Source organism: Pinus tabuliformis, chromosome 2_1, assembly GCF_031772625.1.
Source record: "Pinus tabuliformis cultivar Carrire ecotype Pingquan chromosome 2_1, CPIR1, whole genome shotgun sequence".
Classification (NCBI taxonomy): Eukaryota; Viridiplantae; Streptophyta; class Pinopsida; order Pinales; family Pinaceae; genus Pinus; species Pinus tabuliformis.
The window spans coordinates 955,622,819-955,647,013 of record NC_142299.1 but is presented as its reverse complement, the minus strand read 5'-3'; the positions used below and the strand labels follow the sequence as shown (position 1 = coordinate 955,647,013).

Sequence of the window (24,195 nt, the reverse complement as noted above, 5' to 3'; positions counted from 1 at the left end):
GCGAAGAAGGGTCTTGTTTCCACACAATCTCGCGGGGCCCTAGGAGGGGAACCTATGGGACAACTACTAGACCAAATGACAACAATGGGACAAATACCCATTATCACTTCAGCCAATGTCCCCTGCTCTTTATGTACTTTCACTAATGGGAGGAGTCCCGATATGCAAGAAATCCCTTGTAATGATGGGATCAGTGATAAGGTATGAAGTGATTACCAAGGCCCATTCAAGGACAGACACAACAATGGCTCAATGCTTCAAGGAAGCTAAACACTCTCCAAGAAAGGCCTAGGAGAAGATCAAGACTTAGGGTTTCAGACTTGTGATTATAGTATGTATTCCTGAGATCAAGACTCCAATTGATTGCATAGGGCCTCTCAAAAAAGCTCGATGTGATGTTTTAACGCTTCAAAGGGGTTATTCGCTTCCTTTGAGATACCTAGGAAAGACTTGCGTTAGACCTAGGGTTTTATGAATAATTGTGGAAAGAAATACTTCCAAGGTGCTCGCTAGGTCAAGGCAATGGAGGAGAAAAGACTTCTTATGATTTATTCCAATGAATACTAAGCCCATAGAACCCTCAAAGAAGTCCCCAAGGTGACGGAGAAAGACCTAGGCTATCCCTCTTGGAGTAGCACCTAGGGCAAGAGATTTTATGGATGAAACTCAGTTGGATGCCCACCAAACTTGAAGCATTGGTAGCCTAGACCCTAAGCTTGATGTGTGGACCCTCGAATTCCCAAAAATTCACCTCCCTAAAATTTCATTGCAAGCACTAGATTTCCACCCTTCATTTAAGAGATTGAAATTTAGGAAGAGAAAATATGGTGAAGAGAAGAGTTGATCACCAAACTTCTTGGACTAGTGCCTAGTCCTTTGGGCTATGGAGTCTTAGATAATTTAAAATTAGCCAAAACCGTCCTTTAGGAGGCTAAATATTGATGCCCTAGAAACCAACCTTTAACATTTACCCACTCAAGATTTATGGAGTTTCATGGAAGAAAGACAAAATCTCATCTACTAAGAACATTCATCATTTGTCCTGTAATGAGTAACATATGCAATTGCCAACCAAATAACTTTCCTAAATGATATTCAACAAATTAGGCACAAGAGCATTAACTAGTTGCAACAATTATATACATTAGACATTATTCCAAGAAAAATATTCAACAAGAAGCACTTACAAGATGAGAATATGATATATCCAACCACAAATCATGAAGTAGCTCCAAAGAAAATCAAAAATTTCAGCTCCAAATATCAAAATGCATCTAATAATCTCCAGTAGTGCCCAAAGAAAAAGTGTGAGTTCCTTTCCAAGAGAAGAATCCAAGAGATGATGATGATGCTCCAACAAATGGGAGTCACCTTTATTTATATGATCCTCTAATCTAATTCAAATTAGCCTAATTACCCCGACAATAATAAAATAATGTACAAATAATAGGGCCTTGGTGCAAACCCGCCAAGTAGCACATAAAGTGATGAAGAAGCCATCGGTAAGTGAGCCAAAATGACGAAAACATGGTGTATAAGGATCATTGGAAGGCCAAGTTGAGTCCTCAAGGTGCCATAATGAAGGAGAGGGCTCCATCAATGATGGACAAGGGGTTGGCCCCTTAATCTCTGAATAAATGATCATGTGGTGCTCCAAAGTGGTTTTGAGCACAAGTAGTGGTCTCATGGGTCACCTGATGGAAAACAAGCCTGTATACTGCTCTAAATGAGGACGCAAAAGATGGTGCTTGTCCTCCCATGTCTCAAGGATGAGACAAACCTCCTTTGGGCATCAGATCAGTTTCCAAACCCTGTATATATTGCTAAGTCGGTTGGGGAAACTGCTGGTCCAAGTGCATCATCTCGCATATAATGTGGGGCAATGAACAAGGTTTTGAAGTAGTTGACGCTGCCCATGGCATGAGATATGTGAAAATTCCTACCCTCAAGGAACCCTTACTGCAGCGAAACTGAATTTATTTCTCCTACTTGATTTTAATATACATTATCAAGTTATTTTCTTAAAAATACTGAAGTAAATTACTTCTGCAGCCTACACCAATTTAATTTGATTACATGAAACAAGAAACTGAGCAAAGAACAAGATACATAGGACACCGCTATTTTTGGACAAAATAGTCCCCGGTAAAACCCAATGCAGGAAATCCGGTGCAGCAGCAAGGGTTTTATATTATTAAGCAGTAGTTCTCAATACAATGTTGGATGCCCTCTCGGCAATCCAGTTATAGAGAAAAATATAGTGGCGGAAAACTAAGCAAGATTACCTCACTTCACCCGGCAATTTCCGGCTGATTCGACAGCAGAACTGGCAAACCCCCAACTATCTCTGCGTTGGCCCTGCATAGGGCCTGCGTCAGCCTTACAGTTTTTGCATCAGCTCTACGTTGTCTCTTCTGCCTCCTAGAGCTTTTGCACAATGTTTCACGAAGCGGAGACATTTTTTGGAAGCGGGGACACGGAAGCATCATTTTCCAAAAATATAGGAAGCGAAGCATCTACTATATATATATATATTTGCATTTATATTAAAAAAAAACATCCAAAATGCCAAATTAGTTGTAGAAGACATGAAAACATGCATATTTTTACATAAATCAAGATAGATATGGCATCCATTGTACATCAATGATTAATTATTCCAGCATCAACCATCTACAATCTAGATTCCTCTTCTCTTGTCTAGCCTTTGCCTCTACTTCAATTCTATAGGGATTTTAGTCAACATTGCCTAATTTTGATCAAACAGCTTAATCCAAGCCTTATAATATGGTAGAGAAAGCTTAACATGCTTGATCAATGATTTTGACTTGAGTGAAGGGTACATAATTGCTAAGGCCATGACAAAGGAGTTCAACAATCAATAACACCAACATTGGGGTACATATAGGGCTTGTTCCTCTTGATTAAATGCCAATCACATGCCCTCATACATGACATAATCCAATGGAACGCCACAATCCCATTGATCATGAAAACTGTTAAGTCTGCTGAATTTGGAATGGGATATGAAATTCTATTTTCTCCATATGAAGTCTGATGAGGTTGGAACCACTCTCAAACATCGTGAGTCATTTCATGGTAATGTTAAAAATTTAAGTAAAAGGATGGAAATGAAAGATAAAGGAGAATGTCACTTTTACTTTAAGAATTTAACATTACCATTAGGGAGCATCTAGGAAGCGTCTAGGGAGCATCAAGGGGCACCTTGGGAGTATTCGGAAAGTGTAGTTCCTCACAGAACAGTTCGGAATTTCCAAAAACAAAAACCAATGGAACCGTCCACCTTCTCTCGGATCTGCTTGCAATCCGCAGTGGATACACGCCCAAACCTCCACAGATCCGCACCCGATCCTTTCTGGATTTGCAGATCGGGAGATAGGAAACGCGGATCGAGCAGTAGGAGGCGTGGATCGGGCCCCCACGAATCCAATTTTTCAAGAACCGCCAAAAAAAGGAGGAACCGCAGATCCGATTTTCCGGTCCGCAGTTCCATTGAAGGATCGGTGGTGGATCCGTACGGGATGCGAATCTGACTTTGGATCCTGGGGGGGACGGTTCTTGCAACACTACTTCTGCGTCAACCTCTCCCGGCTGTTCCAACAACTCCCCAGTAGTTCCGAATTTCTGCGTGAAGGAAACTTTCTCGTTTGCGCTGGCCTTTCTGGCTCTGCGTCAAGCCTGTGTGGGCCCAAACTGGCCCAGCGTCATTCCCTCTAGGTGTTGCATTACCTCCACTAGTGGCTCTCCGCCTCTCTGCCCAGTATTCCCGAACTATCTCTGCCCCTCCATTGCAAAATGATCACTTAGTTTGAATTTCTCAGTTTCCTAGCCCCATAAATTTCAAATTCTAGATCAATTTGTTCTCTCGATGTGTGTTTCTAAATGAATCCCAAGCCTCCTCCTTATACTTCTCTCGTTGAGACTTCAACGGTCGAGATTAAGTCTCTAATCAACGGCTAAGATTAAAAACTTGACTTGATCCTCTTTCTAGAACATTCTCACCCATATTTTGATTAATACCCATTAATACTTTAATTTTCCTAAGTTTAGATTTAGGAACCCCATTAAAAATATTAATTATTTTAATAAAATACAATCCAGGCGGAATTTCACCAAACAGTTTTCGGGTTCTTTAGAACTCATGTGCCTTAGCCTCTCCGCCAATTTTCATGGCTAGAGCACATCCGATGCTACCAAAAACTAACAAGATAATGCTTTGTCACATGATGGAAACCCATGGCTCTCAACGCTTCCCCTACAAGTGTCAATATGATTCTCTAGTGGGCTTGGGCCCCAATTAAGTTGCCCAGCCCATCATGAAACCCCTTGCCAATCTTAAACTTGTATAAGATCTAATGTGTCTCCTCACCTTCAGGTACAATAATTCACTAGTGCATCTAAGTGAATCAAGCTTGTTAGTCAAGGGCACAAATGAGACTTCATAGTAAGTTTCCTTTCCAAATTTGGGGATTTGAGCATGTAATGGTGTTACCTCCCTAAGTAGGAGTGGTTAATAAACAACCCTATTACGTGTTCCCAACCCCTAAAGAGAAGGACATGTCCAAGGTACACCCTTCAAGTGGTAGGTGTCACATGGACAATAATGAGGTGGATTGGGACAAAGGGGTCTCAAGGCCAAATTCCATGGGCTCAAGGGTGGTAATGATGAGGCATGTCCACCTATTTGAGTGTATGAATATACGAGGGAGCAATTGTGTGTTAATTTTTCTTAGGGCTATATTGTTCTTTGCTTTGATAATTGCATTTCACCATTTACATATAGAATTCACCCCATCGCATCATAATATTATTCATATTTACAACATTATTCAGCAGCATACACAATTATATCGAAAGAGCAACATCAACATCAATGCAACAGAACATAAAGGAACAATAGAAGAAAAGCATTCACACATAGAGACAATAGGATTGGTAGGAGACCATGGCAAAACACACTATGGGGAAAACCCTTTCAAATTCTTCTTCTTATTAGATTGTCATTGAATGATTTAGCAAAAGGGAGTACAATGATCCACATCTTCATCCATACAACTATCAAGCAAAGTCAACTAAACAATATCATCAGGTGAACCTAACAATGCCACTAATCAAAAACCATGATTTAGAAGCTTGCGATCAACCGTCACTGTTTGTGGTCAACTGTTGAACCTTGCTGTCAACAAGCGAAATCTGCAGTAAACTGAAGAAAAAAACCCTAGGTCCCAACTGCACCCAGAGAGAGACGTGCGTGCCGCTGAAACCCTCCAACCACGCGCATGAGTCTGCAAGCCTATGATTATGACCAAAATCTGATTATGTCATGCCTGTGATCGGAAACCAAAAACCCTAGACACGTGCAAGTTTCGGACCCTGCAATCTCGGACTTGTGCGAGCCAACTTTCCATAAACTATCTCAAACTTGTGCAAGCCAAACCAAAGAAAGAGGAAGAATGATCATAATGATGATGTCCAAATGAGATTGAAGTCACTTGTATTTATAGCCTTCCAAGGGGGTCCAATTTGCTTTAGGGTCGGCCTAATCAAATGTGCACATGTGAGCTTTAATTCAAAAATACATTTTCCCTTGTCCACATTGAGCGCTTCAATAGTCAAAATTAGACCTCTTGAAAAGAGAAATCTCGTCCCATGGTTGGAATGTCATTGAGCTACCAAATTAACACTCGCTCTTAGCTAAGGAGAAATTACAACTACATCATGTAATCATTGCAAGAATCTTGTTATCAAATCATATCTAATCTCAAGTATCTCATCATCAAGTGTCATCACTACGCATCTATGCTCATCTCTTACTTATTCTTGCTTATCTCTTAATTGTCCCTACTCATATGCTGAACATTCTCGAATCTAGAAGAAAAAGAATTTGATATCGGAGGGGAGCCTAAGCTACCACCCTCTATTCATCGGGGAGCCACAGCTACCACATAGAATCACTGCCAACGGGAGCCTAATGCTACCACCCTGGAAACATCAAAGAGTGTTAAAATTGGCAACTAGGGCCAAACTCCATGTGGGTCATCTTATTAATGGCAGCTGATATTTTTCTTGGATCCCTCTCATAGAGAGGTGTAGGATTGATCTAAAGATCATCCGATTCTGATAAGTATTCATGTAGATATGAATTTATTTGTGTTACAAGACAATTTGTCAAGGTCGGCTAGCGACCAAATAAACCCCACATGTGCTCAATGTTTTAGTATAAATAGAGGTGCCTTGAAAGTCATTTGAAAACACACAACTCTCACGATCTCCCTCTCTCCACTTGTTTGGGTTTGTCTTCTCTCAAGGAAGACACAGTGGAAAGGGTCATCTAAGAGAGCCCTAGATGCAGTCATCAAAGGTGCCCTAGCCGCAGTTGAAGGGAGAGCCCTAGCCGCAGTCTTGAAGGAGATTTGGCCGCAGATCTAAGAAGCCCTAGCCGCAATCAACAAGAGTTCTAATGCGCAGTAAGAAGAGGCCCTTATCTGCAGCTAGAAGAGCCCTAATCCGCAGCAGAAGAAAGGCCCTAATCCGCAACTAGAGGAGGCCCTTATCCGCAGCTAGAAGAGCCCTAATCCGTAGCAGAAGGAAGGCCCTAATCCGCAACTAGAGGAGGCCCTAATCTGCAGTCAAGAGGAGCCCTTATCCGCTGTCAAGAGGAGCCCTAAGCCGCAGTCAAGAGGAGCCTTAGCCGCAGCAAAAGAAGGACTTCATCCGCAGCAAAAGGGACCTTATCATAGCGTGAAGGAGTCTAGACAACGTGGGTATTGACAGCATTGAATAAGGTTGTTCTTGTGCATGAACCAAAGTCTGGTTTAGGTGTATATGCTAGACAGGGAAGCCGCAGTCACAAGGAGGAGAAATTCAGGGTTGTATATGTATGCGTTTGAGTGCAGGTAAGTGTTGTCAGCTTGGTCGAGTTCATGAGGAAGGCAACGCTGTTGTTTGAGACTGTTTGGGTATCATTTGGGAAGGCCGAAAGCTACAACTAGCTGTTGTGCTAGGCTGCAGGCCATAGCACACAACTGAGGTTGTGTTAAGGACTGTCAAGGGTGGACAGCACCTTCAAAGGGTAGCGTGGCATGAGAGAAAGCTCTCCAAGGTAAACTGCAGTCCTAAAAGGACTTATCTCCTGACTGTGTGGTAGACTACAAGTCATGCCCTAACCTGAACACAGTCATAACAACAATGGCAATTGGTGTAGCAGTTGTACATAGGAGCAACAATACATAGCACAATGTACAGTGCAGCATAGTGCACATAATAATAGTGATGGTGAAGCATGGTGACACATGGGACAGCTGCAACATGGGACAACTGCAAGCATGAAGAATCATGGACAGCAACAGCATGGTAAAGCATGGACAGCAGCAAGTACAGTGTTGCAAGTACATTGGGACAGTCGTAAGCATGGTGCAGCAGTGGCACTATGTACAACAGTGCTAGACACTGTGATAGCAGCAGCATGAGGTCCAACATTCTGATGATGAGTGCAGCATTGAGTGCAGATCCAAGATGAGAGCAGCACAGTGACAGGAGCAACAGCATGAAGTGCATAGCATGGCCATTAGGTCCAGCACTGTGTTGATAAGTGCAGCATGGTGCATCACAGTGAGGTGCAGCATGTGGACAAGATGCAACACAATGATAGTTGAAGGAGTCATTTTGGAGAATCAATTGACGCAACATGTCTTCAACTAATCTCATGTAGAGATGATCTATTCTCTTATCTAGAAAGTTGAAGTGTTGACTTATGTTGTAAATGTACTATCTCTATCTCTCTCTCTCTCTATTGAACTATTGAAGAACATATAAGAATAATTGACGAAGGGTTTCCCCAAATTGGGGTTTGTCCCTGGCTAGCGCCATATCTTGTATCCTCTTGTCTTGGCTTGTCTTCTGCAATTTATATTTATGTTCTATCTACAGTTTACTTTAATGTTGATTGGATTGCTAATCTGGAAAAGATATTGAGCTAACTATGAAAATTGAAATTAATTGCTCTAGCATGGAACATACCTAAAATTAACAAAGAGCTTATCATCAGGGAGCACATCTCAACCTGGAACCACATCGAGGAGCACATCTCAACCAGGAATCTCATGGGGGAGCAAAATATCTCCAACCCCATATTGAGCAATAGGTGATATAGGGGAGCACATCTCAGCCCATCCTATTGCTCATTGATCTTCCCAACAATGACCCTCAAGAGTCATGTGGTATAACCCCTGCATCATAATCCGAGCTTGGGTGAGACACCTGACTTACCAAAGGTAAGGATCACAGACCCCCAAGCCTCCTCAACCTGTTGGCCAAACGAGGAAGGACAATTTTCAACAAACCCATCTTGTGGGTATGATGCCAACTAGGGTATACTCTACGCATAGACCAAGATAGGGGGACATACCCGACTTCTCAAAACAGACAAGGATCACACACACCCTATAGGTGACAATAGGAGAGACACCCGACCTACTGCAACAGTAGGGATCACGCACACCTATTGTCCAGAGTTCCCTCAACCCTAGGAACCCTCCATCTCAATTTCACACCCTAGGAGGTCAGACAGGGGGAACAAGTTGGCTCATTGTTCTTGATCAATCCTGCTTGTTGTATATCAGAAACATATCATCATGCTCATATATGGTACCTGCTTAATCATCATCTCACAATCAAATCAAATATCATATCAAATATATATATATATATATATATATATATATATATATATCACAAAAAGGATACTTTATTCATCCTCCCTCTCACGGAGGCGGCAACCACAAGCCTAAGCTTGTCTCGTACAGCAACGTTGTCTCAATATATGAAGAGATCTCAGTCCCAGCTATATATGGGATTTTCTACCAATTGGATCCCACTCAATATTATCACAATGTATCCCTGTCATATCCAGAACCTACTCAAATAGCTCTCCAAAGAGCTTCTTCAACCTGTCTTACAACTAGCCATGCCAGCATCATCGTACTCAACCTCGGTCGTGCTTAAAGCTACAGAGTTCTCATCCAAAAATATCATGGCAAATCTCATACTAAGGCAGCACCTATATGTGCTCATCTCATCAATAACGATCCAAACAACATTAGTATATCCATATAGTCACATATTACAAGAAGAATATCTCAGACCAAAAATCGATCAACCCATGCAAATATCTCGAAGTGTACTTGGCGACAACTCAATATGTATGAAGAGACTCAATCATGAATTTGTTAGATTTTGTAGCATCGGATGTGTTTTAGCCACGAAATTTGGTCGAAAGGCTAGAATACATGGGATCTCCAAAACCCACAAATTGTTTCTGGAAATTCTGCCTAGAAGTGTCTAAATTAGATTATTATCTGTATTTTTAATATTTCCAAAGTCTAAACTTAGGGATTATGGTTAATTAACCAACATCATCGTACTCAACCTCGGTTGTGCTTAAAGCTACAGATTTCTCATCCAAAAATATCATGGCAAATCTCATACTAAGGCAACACCTATATGTGATCATCTCACCAATAACGATCCAAGCAACATCAGTATATCCATGCAGTCACATATTACAGGAAGAATGTCTCAAACCAAAAATCGATCATCCAATGCAAATATCTCAAAGTGTGTTTAGCGACAACTCAATGTGTATGAAGAGGCTCAATCATGAATTTGTTAGTTTTTGTAGCATCGGATGTGTTCTAGCCACGAAATTTGGTGGAGAGGCTAGAATACATGAGACCTCCAAAACACAAAAATCGTTTTTGGAAATTCCACCTAGAAGTGTCTCAATTAGAATATTAACCGTTTTTTTTAATATTTCCTAAGTCTAAACTTAGGGAATATGGTTAATTAATCAGTATTAATTGAGATAAGGCGAGAATCATCTAGAAACTCACACGGATCGATCCAGAGATGATCCTAGCCGTTAATTAAGTTTTAATCTTAGTCATTGGTGCTTCAACAGTGGATTATAAGAGGAGATCGATGTGGTGATGGAGAATTTGGATTGTTGTTGGGTTGAAACTATTGGATAAGAAGAGACTATTAAATCACCTTGGAAGGCTGACTTGGTGGAGGAGGAAAGTTTGTTGGTCTAGAGTCTTAGTCTATCTCATTTGAATTACTGAAGGAAGAGTTCTTGACTGGGTTTTCCCCTATATAGGGGTTTTTCCCTAGTTGTGTGCCTACATTTGGTGTCCTTGATCTTCATGTTTTGGTTTTGGTAATTGCTTGATGAACTAAGATAAAAGAAGAACATAAGAAAAATAATAATAACTCAAAGAAATCACAAGTAATTATCAACAAGAGAAAATCTTTTTGCCTTTCCGATTTTCCAACATGGTATTAGAGCTAAGGTGAAGAAGAAGAAAAAGGCAGCCTGAAGATCTATTGAAGGGAAAAAGGAGATTGAAGGAAGATCATTAAAGGGATCATATAAGGGGATAAGCCTACTATCTACAAGAACTATGTCTAACTCAATGAAGGAAGAAAACAAACTAGAAGGAGCCTCCAACTACAGGGCATGGAAAAAGAGGATAGATCTCATCCTCAAGAAGAATAAAGTTTTGGATTTAGTTCGAGGAAAAGTCAAGAAACCTACAGATGAATCAAGTGAAGCAGAGAAAGCAAAGTTTAGAGAAGCCGAAATATTGACCATGAACCTAATAGTGGATGGAGTAAAGGACAACCTCATTCCATACATATCCAACATAGATTCCGCTCAAGAAATATATGAGGCTCTATCAAAATTATTCACAATCAAGAACATTGGTCAAATTGCAAGCCTCGAGAATGAATTAAGAATTATTAAGATGACGAAGGACGATACTGCGGCATCCTTCTTTACAAGGATATCTAGAATCAGAGACGAACTTCAAGCAATAGATGAAATTGTACCAGAAAAAGAGCTTGTGATTACTATCGTTCTAGGACTACCAATACCATGGAGTGCCTTTGCATCAGGAATCAACAGTTGGAAGGATACTCCAACATTCAAATAAATGTGGAATGCATGTAGTCAAGAAGAAGCCAGAATATCAATAGTAAGCAACAAGAAGGATGAAGAGGAGAACATCTCAAATGCCTATTCCACTTATCACAAGAAAAATGGAACCTTCAAGAAGTACAAAGGACCAAAGAAGAAAGTAGAACTATCAAAAATCGAATGTTACAATTGTCACAAGATGGGTCACTACAAAAGTCATTGTCTAGAGAAAAGTCATTGTCTAGAGAGTCCAAGGAATAAGAAGAGAGATAGGGATCAAGCAAATATTGTCGATGAAGCTCCACCAAAGAAGAACAAGATGGAAGAATCTAAAGTCAAAGACTTATTTGCTAGGGACTCTTAGGGACTCTATCCCTTACATATCCTTCTATTCTAAGTTTTGAATTGTTTTCCTTTATGTTTTGATTTCTAGAACTTGTAGGTCTAACATGTCTTGTTAGAACACCTTTTATTTTTAGTTGTAGGTTTCCCTCAAGATTGGATTAAGAGGGAGCCTCCACCAATTTACCAAAAGATAAGTATTATGTTCTTTGTTTCATTTTTTCATGTTTGGTTTCCTCTTCACATCAAGACTTGTTTGAATTACATGCTAATAACCTTTTATATTTTTCATGCTAGCAAAGTTTGTTGAATACTCAAGGGTTATGGAGGAGACTTCAAAAGATAGACTTGAAGCATGAAAGAAGTTCAACCGTTCAAGAATTGATGTCATACAAAGATTGTTAAGGAACAACTTGAGGTATGTCTTAAACTATAATCTTTGTTATAAATTTATCTTCATGCAAAAGGTACGATCATTCTTTCTTTTAAAATTTGCTTTACAATACCAACATCATTGTCTAGGGTTTTGAATCACAAAGATTCTTGTTAGGGTGATTAAACATTAGATTGAATCTACCTTCATTATATTATCATTCTTGTGGAACCCTAAAAAGGTTCTGTAAAGTTTTGTAGATGTTCTATGCTAAGAGCAATTTCACTTTTCTCACAGCAATCATACAAGTAGATAAGCAAAATGCAGATAGAACATATAAGCAGATCTTACAGAAGACAAATCAGAAACAAGAAAAATGTATGTGATTGTTTCGGCGGTCAACAGGATGCTTCAACCAGCAAAGTCTCCTTTGGTCAGCCAGCCCAGCATGTGTCACAACAACCCTCCAACCAGTAGATGAGTCAACCCAAGTCAGTTCTACAAAAGTCAACGCTGTCCTGAAAAGTCAACGCAGGGGCAGCAAGCTAAAAGTCAACGCAGCAGCAAAACGGTCAACCCTTTGACCTCGATTTTTGTGCCAGGTAGTATGGCCTTCAAAAATCGAACCTCCCACAAGTTTTCAGCTTGTTTGGACCAAGCGTTGACCAAAGTCAACGCTGGTCAAACTTCTGCGAAACCCTAGCAGCAGAAACATCCTCTTCGTCCTTCCCACGTGTGGCTGAAATTCGTCCTCCAGGTAGCTCGTACTTTTTAGGATGAGAGAGGAAGATGTGAGTTGTGTTGTGTTCCAATTCTCTCCAACTTTTCCTATATATATATATATCCATCAATGAGGGTGTGTGACACATCTGTTGGGCATGTGAGCCTACATTACAAAACTGGCTGACCTTTGCACATATAATTTATTAAGAATAATAAATTCAAAATATAAGTTCTGCTCATCGGATTAAGACTATTTTTATATGGATTTTACACCTCTCAGAAAGAGGAATCCAACAAAAATATTAGCCTCTTAATCTGAGCATCAGAACATGGAGTTTGGACCTAGTTGTCCAAATTTAACACTCCCTCTCAACTAGGGAGAACTCCATCTATTAGTGCAATTAACATCGTGAGTCATCCCGCCGAAACTTGCTTTGCTGGCTTCTTTATTTCAGAACAGAAGTGGGTCAGTCACAAAGACATCATTCCCCGACTGACATAATCAGTCCAGAGGTCCCAGACCTCACAAATCTTGATCCCAGATCAAGTGGTTGGACCATGCCATCCTAGATAGAGAGTACGGCAATCTCTGATGCGTCCATCAGTCTTTGCTAATAGTCTCTAGCTTTTCCACACCTCATTGGCCAAATGAGAGGTACTTCCCATGAGCCCTGAACTCAATGGGTAGGATGCATACGGGGCACAGATTAAATGAGTGGCGAACCAGCTCAATAATCACAAGGGTGGGGCAGAAGCATTATGAGTGCTTATAGCTCCGAGAAGCTATCCCCAAAGCCCCCCAGAGCTCCCAGAGCTCATCGTCCAACAGGACCCACATCATAGGGTCTTTCCACGACACCAAGACTCTCACGGAAGGTTAGGAACTTGACCTTCCCCAGGGGCTTAGTGAGAATATCCGCGACCTGCTCATCAGTTCCTATATGATCGAGCCTTACGGCGCCTTGCTGTACCATATCCCGGATAAAGTGGTACCTGATATCAATATGCTTGGATCAGTCGTGGAACACAGGATTCTCAGTCATACGAATCCCACTCTGATTATCACAGAGTATTACAGTGGTATCTAGCACATGTTGGAACAGCTCACTAAAGAGCTTCCTCAACCAAACTGCTTCACAACAGGCCATACTAGCAGCAATGTATTCGGCCTCCGCGGTGCTCAAAGCCACCGACTTCTGCTTCTTGCTCATCCATGAGATCGAAGCAGAACCAAGATTGAAACAGCATCTAGATGTGCTCTTACGATCCACCACACTGCCAGCCCAATCGGCATCAGTATATCCCCGGAGTATCACACTCCCGGCAGTGTATCTCAGCCCATGGTTTATCGTGCCCCGAAGATATCTCAAAAGATTCTTGGCACCAACCCAGTGAAAATGATGAGGCTCAACCATCTGTTGACTCAAAGTATTCACTGCAAAACATATGTCCGGACGGGTGTTCACTAAGAACATCAAAGCTCCTATGAGTTGACGATACTCAGTAGGATTGGTCAAGATAGGCCCTGCAGCGCTGCCACTCAACTTCTTAAAGTTGAGTTCCATTGGTGTCGACACGGACTTACAGTCCACCATCCCAAATCTTTCCAGAAGCTTCACAATATACTTTCCTTGAGAAAGGAAAATCTCTCCAGGTCTCTGCCAGACCTCCAGGCCTAGGAAATAGTGCATCAGTCCTAGGTCTTTCATCTCGAACTCAGCAGCAAGCTCCCTCTTACATTGATGAATGAGAGGGTCATCACCTGTCAGGAAGAGGTCGTCCACATACAGCACTAGAATGAGAGGCTTTCCTTCAGATCTAGGAAGATCTACTACTTTCTTCAGGGAAGCATCTTCGTCAAAAGTGACATCATGGCTTATCTCTACTTCCCTTTGACCAGGTACATAGACTCTATATGCCTTAGAAGTCTCACTGTAGCCCACAAACATTCCTTTCTTCCCAGTAGCATCCAGCTTACTTCTCTTTTCTTTCGGCACATGAAAATAGACAGGACATCCAAAAATTCTAAAATGTGAGACATCAGGTTTCTTACCAGAGAAAAACTCTTCGGGAGTTTTGGAGTCCAAAGCGGAATGAGGGCATCGGTTTTGAATGTACACAGCAGTATTTGCAGCTTCTCCCCACAGAAACTTATTTGACTCATATTCAGTGCCATTGTCAGTCCTCAAAATCTTGATCTTCTTTCCGGTCATATTTTCCACCAAGGCTTTGAAGGTACGGAACCACATGAAAGCCTCATCCTTCTTCTTCAAGAAGTATATCCAGGTTTTGCGAGAGAAGTCATCAGTAAATGTCATATAGTAAGAACATCCCCCCAGGGATGTTACAGGCAACATACCGGAAAGATCAGAATGGACCAGTTGCAATATCTTAGATGTCTTTGTGACACTTGAGGGGAAAGGTCCCCTTGTATGTTTTCCTTCAGCACAGCCCTTACATACACCTTTATGATTATTTCCAAAATCAGGCATCCCTGTCACCACCTTCCTTGCTTCGGGAAGAGCCTTATCATGAAGGTGTCCAAATCTTCGGTGCCATAGTTCGGTTTGACGGATAGTATCACAAGTCATAGCTCCCAACGAACTCCCTCCAACCTGGTAGAGTGTACTAACTCTAAAACCAATTGAGATAGCTTCCTTGAAGCTCTTCTTCCACATGAGTACCTTTCCATCAGAGAAAGTTACATTGAATCCTTTGTCTTCCATGGCAGATACAGACACAAGGTTCTTCTTCAATTTGGGTACATAGAGTACATCTTGTAGATGGAGGACTTGTCCTCGAGACAAGTGGAGGGTCACAGTCCCGGTCCCTTTCACAGGATAAGTGGCATTATCCCCAAGGATAATTTCTAGATTAGTATCCCTTTCAACCATGTCAGAAAGTGCTTCCTTGAATCCGGTGATGTGTCTTGAGGCACCACTATCGATTAGCCAGACATCCATAGTGTCGGGCGGAGATGCAGCTGAGAGAGCAGATATTAGAATATACTCATTTCTTTTATCAACAACATTAGACTCCTCATACCTGGTATTTCTGGTCCTTTTAGAAGGTGGATGGTTTCCTTCAAAGTGAGCCTTCCTCTTTCCTTTGGATTTGTCATTTCTTTGATTCCCATTCCTTCGGTTGTTGTTTGTTGTCGTCACTATCGGGAGAATTCTTCTGGAAGGGGCATTCTCTAGCATAGTGTCCAGCCCTATGGCAGGTGAAACATTTACCCTTCTTCTTTTGAGTCTTAGTCCTTCCTTTGTCCTTGGAACCACCAGAGTTCTTCTTTCGGGAATGAGCAACATAGGCAGCATTTCTTTCATTATCAAATTCCTTCATCCTTGTTTCTTCTTGCATACATCTAGACAGAAGCTCATCAAAGTTAGGGATGGTATTATTGTTGAGAATGGTTGCCCTTAGGATCTCTACACCATAAAGACCACGACAACACTTCACTGTACTGCTTCTTTCATTATACTTAAACTGTAATAATCATGTTACTACTTCTTGTGACCCTTGTCATTGTGACTGCTTCTGAGATCATATTCATGTCGAGATCACTAGATCCGAATACAATGGAGACTATTGATATGATATATCTCCTTTTTCAGGGATGCCGAGAATCAATGTCATCATACTTCATTAATCTGGTTATGCTGAGACAGTAATATATATGAAATAGAGATAATATTCAAGATGACCTTCGTTAATCCGAGAGAGTTGATCCGTCACTGCTCCGTTTGAGTATACCGAGACTGTAGCTCCTGATTTGATTGTCACTGCTTAGATTGCAGTAGACACAGTCATCATTGAAATTCTCTTCAACGAGATTATATGCCGAGACTGAGACAGTATCTTCAGGATCACTGTGATCTCTATTAGGCCGTGAATATGATTAGCCCAGACTTCATGCCAAAACTGCATCCTCATCTGAGATCTTCTCTGGTCCATCTATCCAAGATTTGCACCTGCAATTTGAGAATGTATTTAGCCCAGAACTTGCCTCACTGTTGTGTCCTCATCGAAGTCATTACTGCTCCATACAGCCGAGATCATAACTGTATCTAAAACCGAAACAAAGTGCAGTCAAACCCTACTGCGACTCCTTCATTTCTTGCGGATTCATTATTCCTCAACTGCGGCCATAATTGTCACACTTGTATGGCGTATATATGTATCCCAAGTTCACGTAGAATGGCAGAGAGGAATGCAAAGTTCTGTTGCGTGAACAGGTCTCGTTGACTACGTTTTATTGACCCATTGACTGCGTTTATATTTCTTCATAAGCCTGTTGCTTACTGCGGCTAGGGCATCACTGCATCTAGGGTATCACCTGTGGCTAGGTATCTACAGCTGGGGCAACGTACAGCAGCGAGGGCATTACTTTAGTGACCAGCCTATCATTCATGATATCTCTCACCTTCACCAAAATCCCAGACGTGGAGAGGAGGAGACTACTCAAGAATGTGTTTAACAGCAGCAGAGGCATTTGATGGAGGTTCTTGAATCTTCCTTGTCACATGATCTAGGAGATCATGATCTTCTAATTTGAGATCTAATAACATCTTCCAGGCATGGAAGTCATCACTTCCAGTCAGCTTGTCATTCTCCCTGAATTCAAGCTTAGAGGAATCCATTTCCTTCGATGATGATTGCTATAGATAGAGTTTGTCTTCACCTCAGCTCTGATACCATGTAAAGTTTTGTAGATGTTCTATGCTAAGAGCAATTTCACTTTTCTCACAGCAATCATACAAGTAGATAAGCAAAATGCAGATAGAACATATAAGCAGATCTTACAGAAGACAAATCAGAAACAGGAAAAATGTATGTGATTGTTTCGGCGGTCAACAGGATGCTTCAACCAGCAAAGTCTCCTTTGGTCAGCCAGCCCAGCATGTGTCACAACAACCCTCCAACCAGTAGATGAGTCAACCCAAGTCAGTTCTACAAAAGTCAACGCTGTCCTGAAAAGTCAACGCAGGGGCAGCAAGCTAAAAGTCAACGCAGCAGCAAAACGGTCAACCCTTTGCCTCGATTTTTGTGCCAGGTAGTATGGCCTTCAAAAATCAAACCTCCCACAAGTTTTCAGCTTGTTTGGACCAAGCGTTGACCAAAGTCAACGCTGGTCAAACTTCTGCGAAACCCTAGCAGCAGAAACATCCTCTTCGTCCTTCCCACGTGTGGCTGAAATTCGTCCTCCAGGTAGCTCGTACTTTTTAGGATGAGAGAGGAAGATGTGAGTTGTGTTGTGTTCCAATTCTCTCCAACTTTTCCTGTATATATATATCCATCAATGAGGGTGTGTGACACATCTGTTGGGCATGTGAGCCTACATTACAAAACTGGCTGACCTTTGCACATATAATTTATTAAGAATAATAAATTCAAAATATAAGTTCTGCTCATCGGATTAAGACTATTTTTATATGGATTTTACACCTCTCAGAAAGAGGAATCCAACAAAAATATTAGCCTCTTAATCTGAGCATCAGAACATGGAGTTTGGACCTAGTTGTCCAAATTTAACAGGTTCACTATAAAACCCTAACCTAACGATATGTCAATGCTAATATGGAAACCCTAGTCTACTTAGGGTTGTTGATGAAATCTAGAATTCCTATCCTTTTGATGTTTTGGTATTGTTATGATAAAATCCCTAGTCCTTTAGGGTTTGCTATCTAAAGTTATGTATTGAATCCCTATGTTATGAATAAAATATAAAGCAAATAATGTAAATGATAATAATTATAAATAATGATTAGTTAATTAGTAATTAGGTTGAAGAGTCATGTCTAAATGAGACATGACTGTCCATGAAGAGGCACCTACCTAGTATATAAGCAGGCCTCTCACTCTCATTGTATCATCATTCTTATTCATACAATTTATATATAATAATATTTGTATCCTCAATGGATATTTTCATATTCCAAGTCTTTTGGAGTATTTAACGAGAAGTATGAACTTTGTTTGTTTCATTGGTATCAGAGCAATTCGATCCTCTAGCCGCTCCGTCACTGCATAGAACCTTGTTCTCTGATCCAAGTCCTTGGCCATAAAAATCGTCAACCTTGATGTCGTCGTCACTGAAGCATTCGCTATTGCAAGCGTGGAGTTTCTCCATCATTGATTTCGTCAGAGGCCTTTAGCCATCAATAAAAATAAATAAATAAAACTTAAAATATATATATATATATAAGTCAAAAGAAGACGAAAAAAAATACTAAAACAAAATATATATATATATATATATATATATATATATATATTATTAGAAAAAAGAGGAGCAATATCCAGTAAAGAGGATAGAGGATTATTGATCGAAGAAGTTTTGAAAGGAAAAGAAAGTTTAAGTAAGAAGAGGGAAATGAAATTCGAAGTTAAAAAACATAAGGCGAATTTAAGGATTCAAATGTTTTGAAGGTTTATTAGGGAGAAATTAATATTTCATTATAAAGGAGGAGTTACTTTTAAAGTTCATCAAAAAAATAATAATAATAATAAAAATGGAAAACAACAGTGGAAGATTCCCAGAAACTAAATATAATTATGCCTTAGTATTATTTAGAATTAAAGGGTCGATTGCGGGAAAAGATATTACTATCGCTATCTCGCCAGCAGAAAGTAAAAATTATATAAAACCTAAAATCACAAACCAATTAGTGATTCCCGAATCAAATATAATTGAAAATTTTCACTGTTTTAACAACAAAATATATGACATATCCAATTTACAATTAAACATTGGAGATTATACATTCGTATCACAATTCTCAGTTCAAACCCTATGGAGCGATCAAGGTGACATTATTTTAGGTTCACCCTGGATGGAAACCCTTGGTTCCTTCATCCTCAATATGAAAAAGAAATTTTTTACATTTTCTTACAAAAAGAAAAAAATAACGCTACAAGATCTTATAGTGAAACTGAATTCAGTAATACCAGAAGACATAGAAGATATTTCGAAAATAATTTTTCAAGAAGGTAAAAAGGTACTACAAAATATGCAAAGAGAAGTTGATAAGATCACCACTGACAAAAATGAAGAAGTTTCTCGACTGAAAGACCATAGTGAAAAATTATTAACACAAATCAAGAAGCTTAAAAAGGACAAAAAGTCATTAACAGACAAATTTGAACAACTTGCTCAAGAAGTATCAAAGTCTCCAGTCATAATAGTCGAGATTGAAGATAAGATAGAAAATACCAATCTAGTGAATGTCGCAACTCAAGAAGAAGACAAGCAAGTTGAAGAAAATACACACTTAGATATTGTAGTTTAGACAATGAACATCCCAGTGAAGGTTTTGTAATCAACTCAACAACATCCTCACAAGAAGAAAATCAAAAAAATTCCACACACCTAACAAGAGAAAGTCAAACCAAAAAAGTTCCCTATCGACATCTGAATCATGAGAGTAGACAACTCAACCAATCTACATATCAAGACCATTCAAAAGAAAAACAACAAACTGATGTTCCGAGGACTACTAATGTTAGTACACTTCAGTCTTGTGATAACAATTCACACGAAGTTTCCAGTCACCGCAAGATTCCACTCAAGATTAATTTAGGATGGTCAGATCCATTCTCAGTATGACAGTTTTGTTTATCGCTTAAAGGATCATATCGTCTTGCTTCGACGAATATAACAATTCTGAGACAAGAAAACATCCGAAATAGGAGAAAGAGATCAGGGTTTCATTAGTAAGCTTTGAGGTCAAAGCTTTTTGAGGAGGAAGGCAATGTTATGAATAAAATATATAGGAAATAATGTAAATGATAATAATTATAAATAATGATTAGTAATTAGGTTGAAGAGTCATGTCTAAATGAGACATGACTCTCCATGAAGAGGCATCTGTCTAGTATATAAGCAAGCCTCTCGCTCTCATTGTATCATCATTCTTATTCATACAATTTATATATAATAATATTTGTATCCTCAATGGATATTTTCATATTCCAAGTCTTCTGGAGTATTTAACGGGAAGTACGAACTTTGTTCGTTTCACCCTAGATCTTTGGGGTTTGATGAATTAGGTTTATGAGCAAAACCCTTATAATATCTATAGTAAGATCCTAGGAATGAAGCCCTAGGTGTATGTTCGTTTGTATGATCGAAACCTTAGCCTGCTCAAAATTGTTGTATGTCTAACTTTAATGCACTGATATTTTTGTCTTGGGTTTACCTAGTAGATATTGTTGTGATATGCTTGTGTATGATTATGAAATCCTAGATATGTATATATGTTAACCTAATTGTTGATGCTCATAGTTTTTAAATTCTAGGGTTTGTAACAAAGCCCTAGTAGAAGTTTGATATTCTAGGATATGATGATATTGTTTCCGATATGAGGATTAAATCTAGGGATGGCAACAAACCCTAATAGAATCTAAAATGTATACTAAAATTGTTATTTGATTGAACTGTTGATATCTAAGGATTTGTGTCTCTAAGATGGACTCTAAGGTTTGTAATGGATCATAGTAGAATCTATCATATATCTCTGAAAATAATATTGAGGCCCTAGATAGAATGACTCTGATTTCTTGACTAAGTTTCTTTAAGTCTTGATGATGTGATATAGGGTTTATGACAATAACCCTAGCAAGAATTTGAAGTCCAGATGTGTCTTATGTTGATTATGAGCCTAACTAGGTTTAGCTAATTGATATCTAAAGTCTAATGCTTCCATTATTGTATTGACATGATTATGATATAGTTAACTTCATGCTTTTGTATTTGGTTGTACTTGTTGTTTAAGTTTTGCAGGTACATAATCTTCAAGATGTTGGAGATATTCATAATTGAAAAATAATGATGAGCATGATGAAGAAAACTATAAGGATGAGGATGATCAAGATGACCTTGATGAAGTTGTGAAAGGTTGAAGCTTCTCTGATGTTATAGAAAAAAATTGTTGATCTTTCTAAGTTGAGAAGAAACATGGTTAGAAGAAAAGAGTACATCCCCCCAGTTAAGAGGGAGGGCAACTTTTGATAGTCATTATGGATACCTTGAAGAAGAAATCAGAGAATGAATGAATGCACCACAAAGTTTTGAGGATGTCTTGATGTTGCTGAAGAAATGAAAGAAGAAAATCTTCTGACTAGTTGCATATGAATAACTCGATATAAGTGGCATCAGGATGATTGAAGACTTTGAAGGTTTGTGTTTACTTGAATGTATATTTGAAATTTTATTACTAATTGGGGTTTGTGCTTGTCTCTCCATAAACAAGTTGAACACTCAAGGAGCATGCTTGGACAAAGGGATATATCTAGTTTATTAGGAAGAGATGAAGCATCTAATGGTGCATGCTTGGGAGGACATATGACCGGCATATGTGTTTGATGTCTAGATGCCAAAAGAGAGGGTGGCATTGGTCTTGGGGTTCTGACCTTGGATATGCACCTAGATCCCTGGGTTGATGGTTAGTTAGTAAGCCTAATGGTACCTAGATTGGTTGAAAGCTTTAGTCCATCTTAGTCCCACCCGGATAGATTACCCTAGTCAGGAATCTAGTCCGTAGCACGGTAGCACTAAGTATGTTGAACTCTTCATAGTCAATTTTGGAGATCTTCCATGTATCTCTATAGATATAGGTAATTATGAATACCTCCCTAGTTAAAAGGGAGTGTTGAAGCTAGTGTCGGTCTTCATAATTACATTTCAAATGTATTTGTCAAAAGAAAGAAAAAGAAATTTTATTATTAAATAAATTGGCTATTTAAAGCATGGGTTTCATGCTTGGGTCAATTGTTTTTAAGTCAAAGTCTCCATTGAAGACTTCTAGGGTTTATGTTAAGTGTCCTTGTCCATATCACAATGTAAAGAACCTTTCTTGGGAATTATTTGTCAAGAAATAAAATTATTTTAATGTAAATTAGGTCAATTAGGCCTCCTCCACCAAGTCGGCCTCATTAAAAGAATTCGATCACCTAAGATGACTCTATATAAGGCTTAAGCAGCAACTCAACTCATTTGGAGAACATCTCACAAAAGTTCAAAATTCAGTAGTTGGGAAGCAGAAAAGTGCGAAGTTCAAGGAGGAAGCTGGAATCGAAGTTTTTGGGTCTCTCTCTCTCATGTGCAACGAAATTCTGACACTGCGTCTAGGTCGAAGCTGTGAAGATGTTGCATCAAGGTCGAAGTTGTGAAGCTGCTAGGCTGAAGCTATTGAAATTGCTAGATCGAAACTGAAGTCCTGAAGCTGGGTTGAAGTTCTGGTGTTGGGAAGCCGAAATTTCTAGATTTTTGTTGGTTTAAAGCTGTTGGACAAGAAGAGACTATTAAATCATCTTGGAAGGCTGACTTGGTGGAGGAGAAAGATCTGTTGGTCTAGGGTCTTGGCTGTGCGCCTATATCTAGTGTCCTTGATCTTTGTGTTTTGGTTTTGGTAATTGCTTGATGAACTAAGATAAAAGATGAACATAAGAAAAACAATAATAACTCGAAGAAATCACAGGTAATTATCAACAAGAGAAAATATTTCTGCCTTTCCGATTTTCCAACACCCTCTTCCTCTATTCAAGTTCTGTTTTATTTGTGGAGAAGTTAATAGTTAAAGGTGAAATAACTATAAATCCAATCTATCTCATTTTTAATGAGTATTAGCATTCCTGGAATGCCATTAAGACCTTTCAATTTACTTGTCTGAACAGCATAATTAAGGAATTCCTTGCTTAAAAAGGAGCAGCATACAATTTATATCCTAGAAAAATGTGCTTGGTAAATTCCTTGAATTCATATTCTCTGACTTCCTCTCCCTAAGAAAATGATTCGAAAATAGACAGACCTGGCACGTTTCAAATTTGTATTTGTAGTAACTGTATCCTGCATTTTGACATGTTTTCGTGCCTTTGGCTTCTGCATTGCTGGTTGTTGCTGCAAAGTAACAAATGAATATAGGTAATGCAATAACCCCTTTCATTCTAAACAACAAAGCTGAAAGCACTCAACAAATGGATTTCTTGTGTATATAATTTTTTTGGAGAGCTTCAAACACAGGAACAGCCAAGCAAACACTAAAGGTGAAAACAAGTCAATCATTGTCTGTTTCAAACTTTCATGCAATACACCACCTAAACATGGATATAGAGCATGAGCAAAGTGACACAAACATGGTCCAAACAGACTGAAGGATTCCAGAGGAGGAAAAGCTTTGAGCCACAAGGACTTCCATCCTCTAACACCACTTCTACTTCTCGCAGATTAGCAAGTTCCTAAGACAACAGATTATAAACAGAAGTTAGTCTACTGAGAAAAATAAATACCATCTAAAAACAACAAAAGGATAGAAATGGTTGATGTCACCAGTTATGTTTCCTTATGAAAGAATAATTCATTCTTACTAATGCATTTAACATGCTACAAACCCAACAGTACATCTCTCTACATCTTAAAAGTTCAAAGGCAACAATGGCAACCATAGAGGATCCCTCCTTGAATTTTAATTTTATTTATTTCTAATTATATTACTAATGTCCACTGGTTGCCATAAATTTCCAATTAGACTATAAAAGTTACAAGGATGAGTGAACATTTTTGGGTGCTAAACTAAGTAATTTGTAATTCTTTACTCCTTGGCAATCACTGTGTTACATCTTACAAAGTTAAAAACCAGTTTCCATACATACCATGGCATGTTCACGTGGATTCGCAAACGTTGCACTACTTATAATGAAAGTTGGATTACTTCCATACACTGCACAATTCTCATGGCATCAAACATTTAAATGCTTT

General features: G+C 39.3%; 1 protein-coding gene across 4 annotated transcripts in view; it reads right to left on the bottom strand.

Annotated features, from left to right (window-relative positions):
- LOC149203814 (UBQ, helicase-c and DEAD-like helicase domain-containing protein) overlaps nucleotides 1-24,195 on the bottom strand; it is a 420,226-nt gene that overhangs the window by 285,945 nt on the left and 110,086 nt on the right. For all 4 annotated transcript variants that reach the window (XR_016253976.1, XR_016253977.1, XR_016253978.1 and 1 more), the window contains 3 exons: nucleotides 24,090-24,157; nucleotides 23,574-23,675; nucleotides 23,249-23,337 (listed from right to left, as the gene is read on the bottom strand). Coding sequence is in view for 1 of the 4 variants with exons in the window: in XM_089403572.1 (XP_089259698.1) it covers nucleotides 23,249-23,337; nucleotides 23,574-23,675; nucleotides 24,090-24,157 (259 nt within the window). In the remaining 3 variants the exon portion in view is untranslated. The remainder of the gene's footprint in view (nucleotides 1-23,248; nucleotides 23,338-23,573; nucleotides 23,676-24,089; nucleotides 24,158-24,195) is intronic.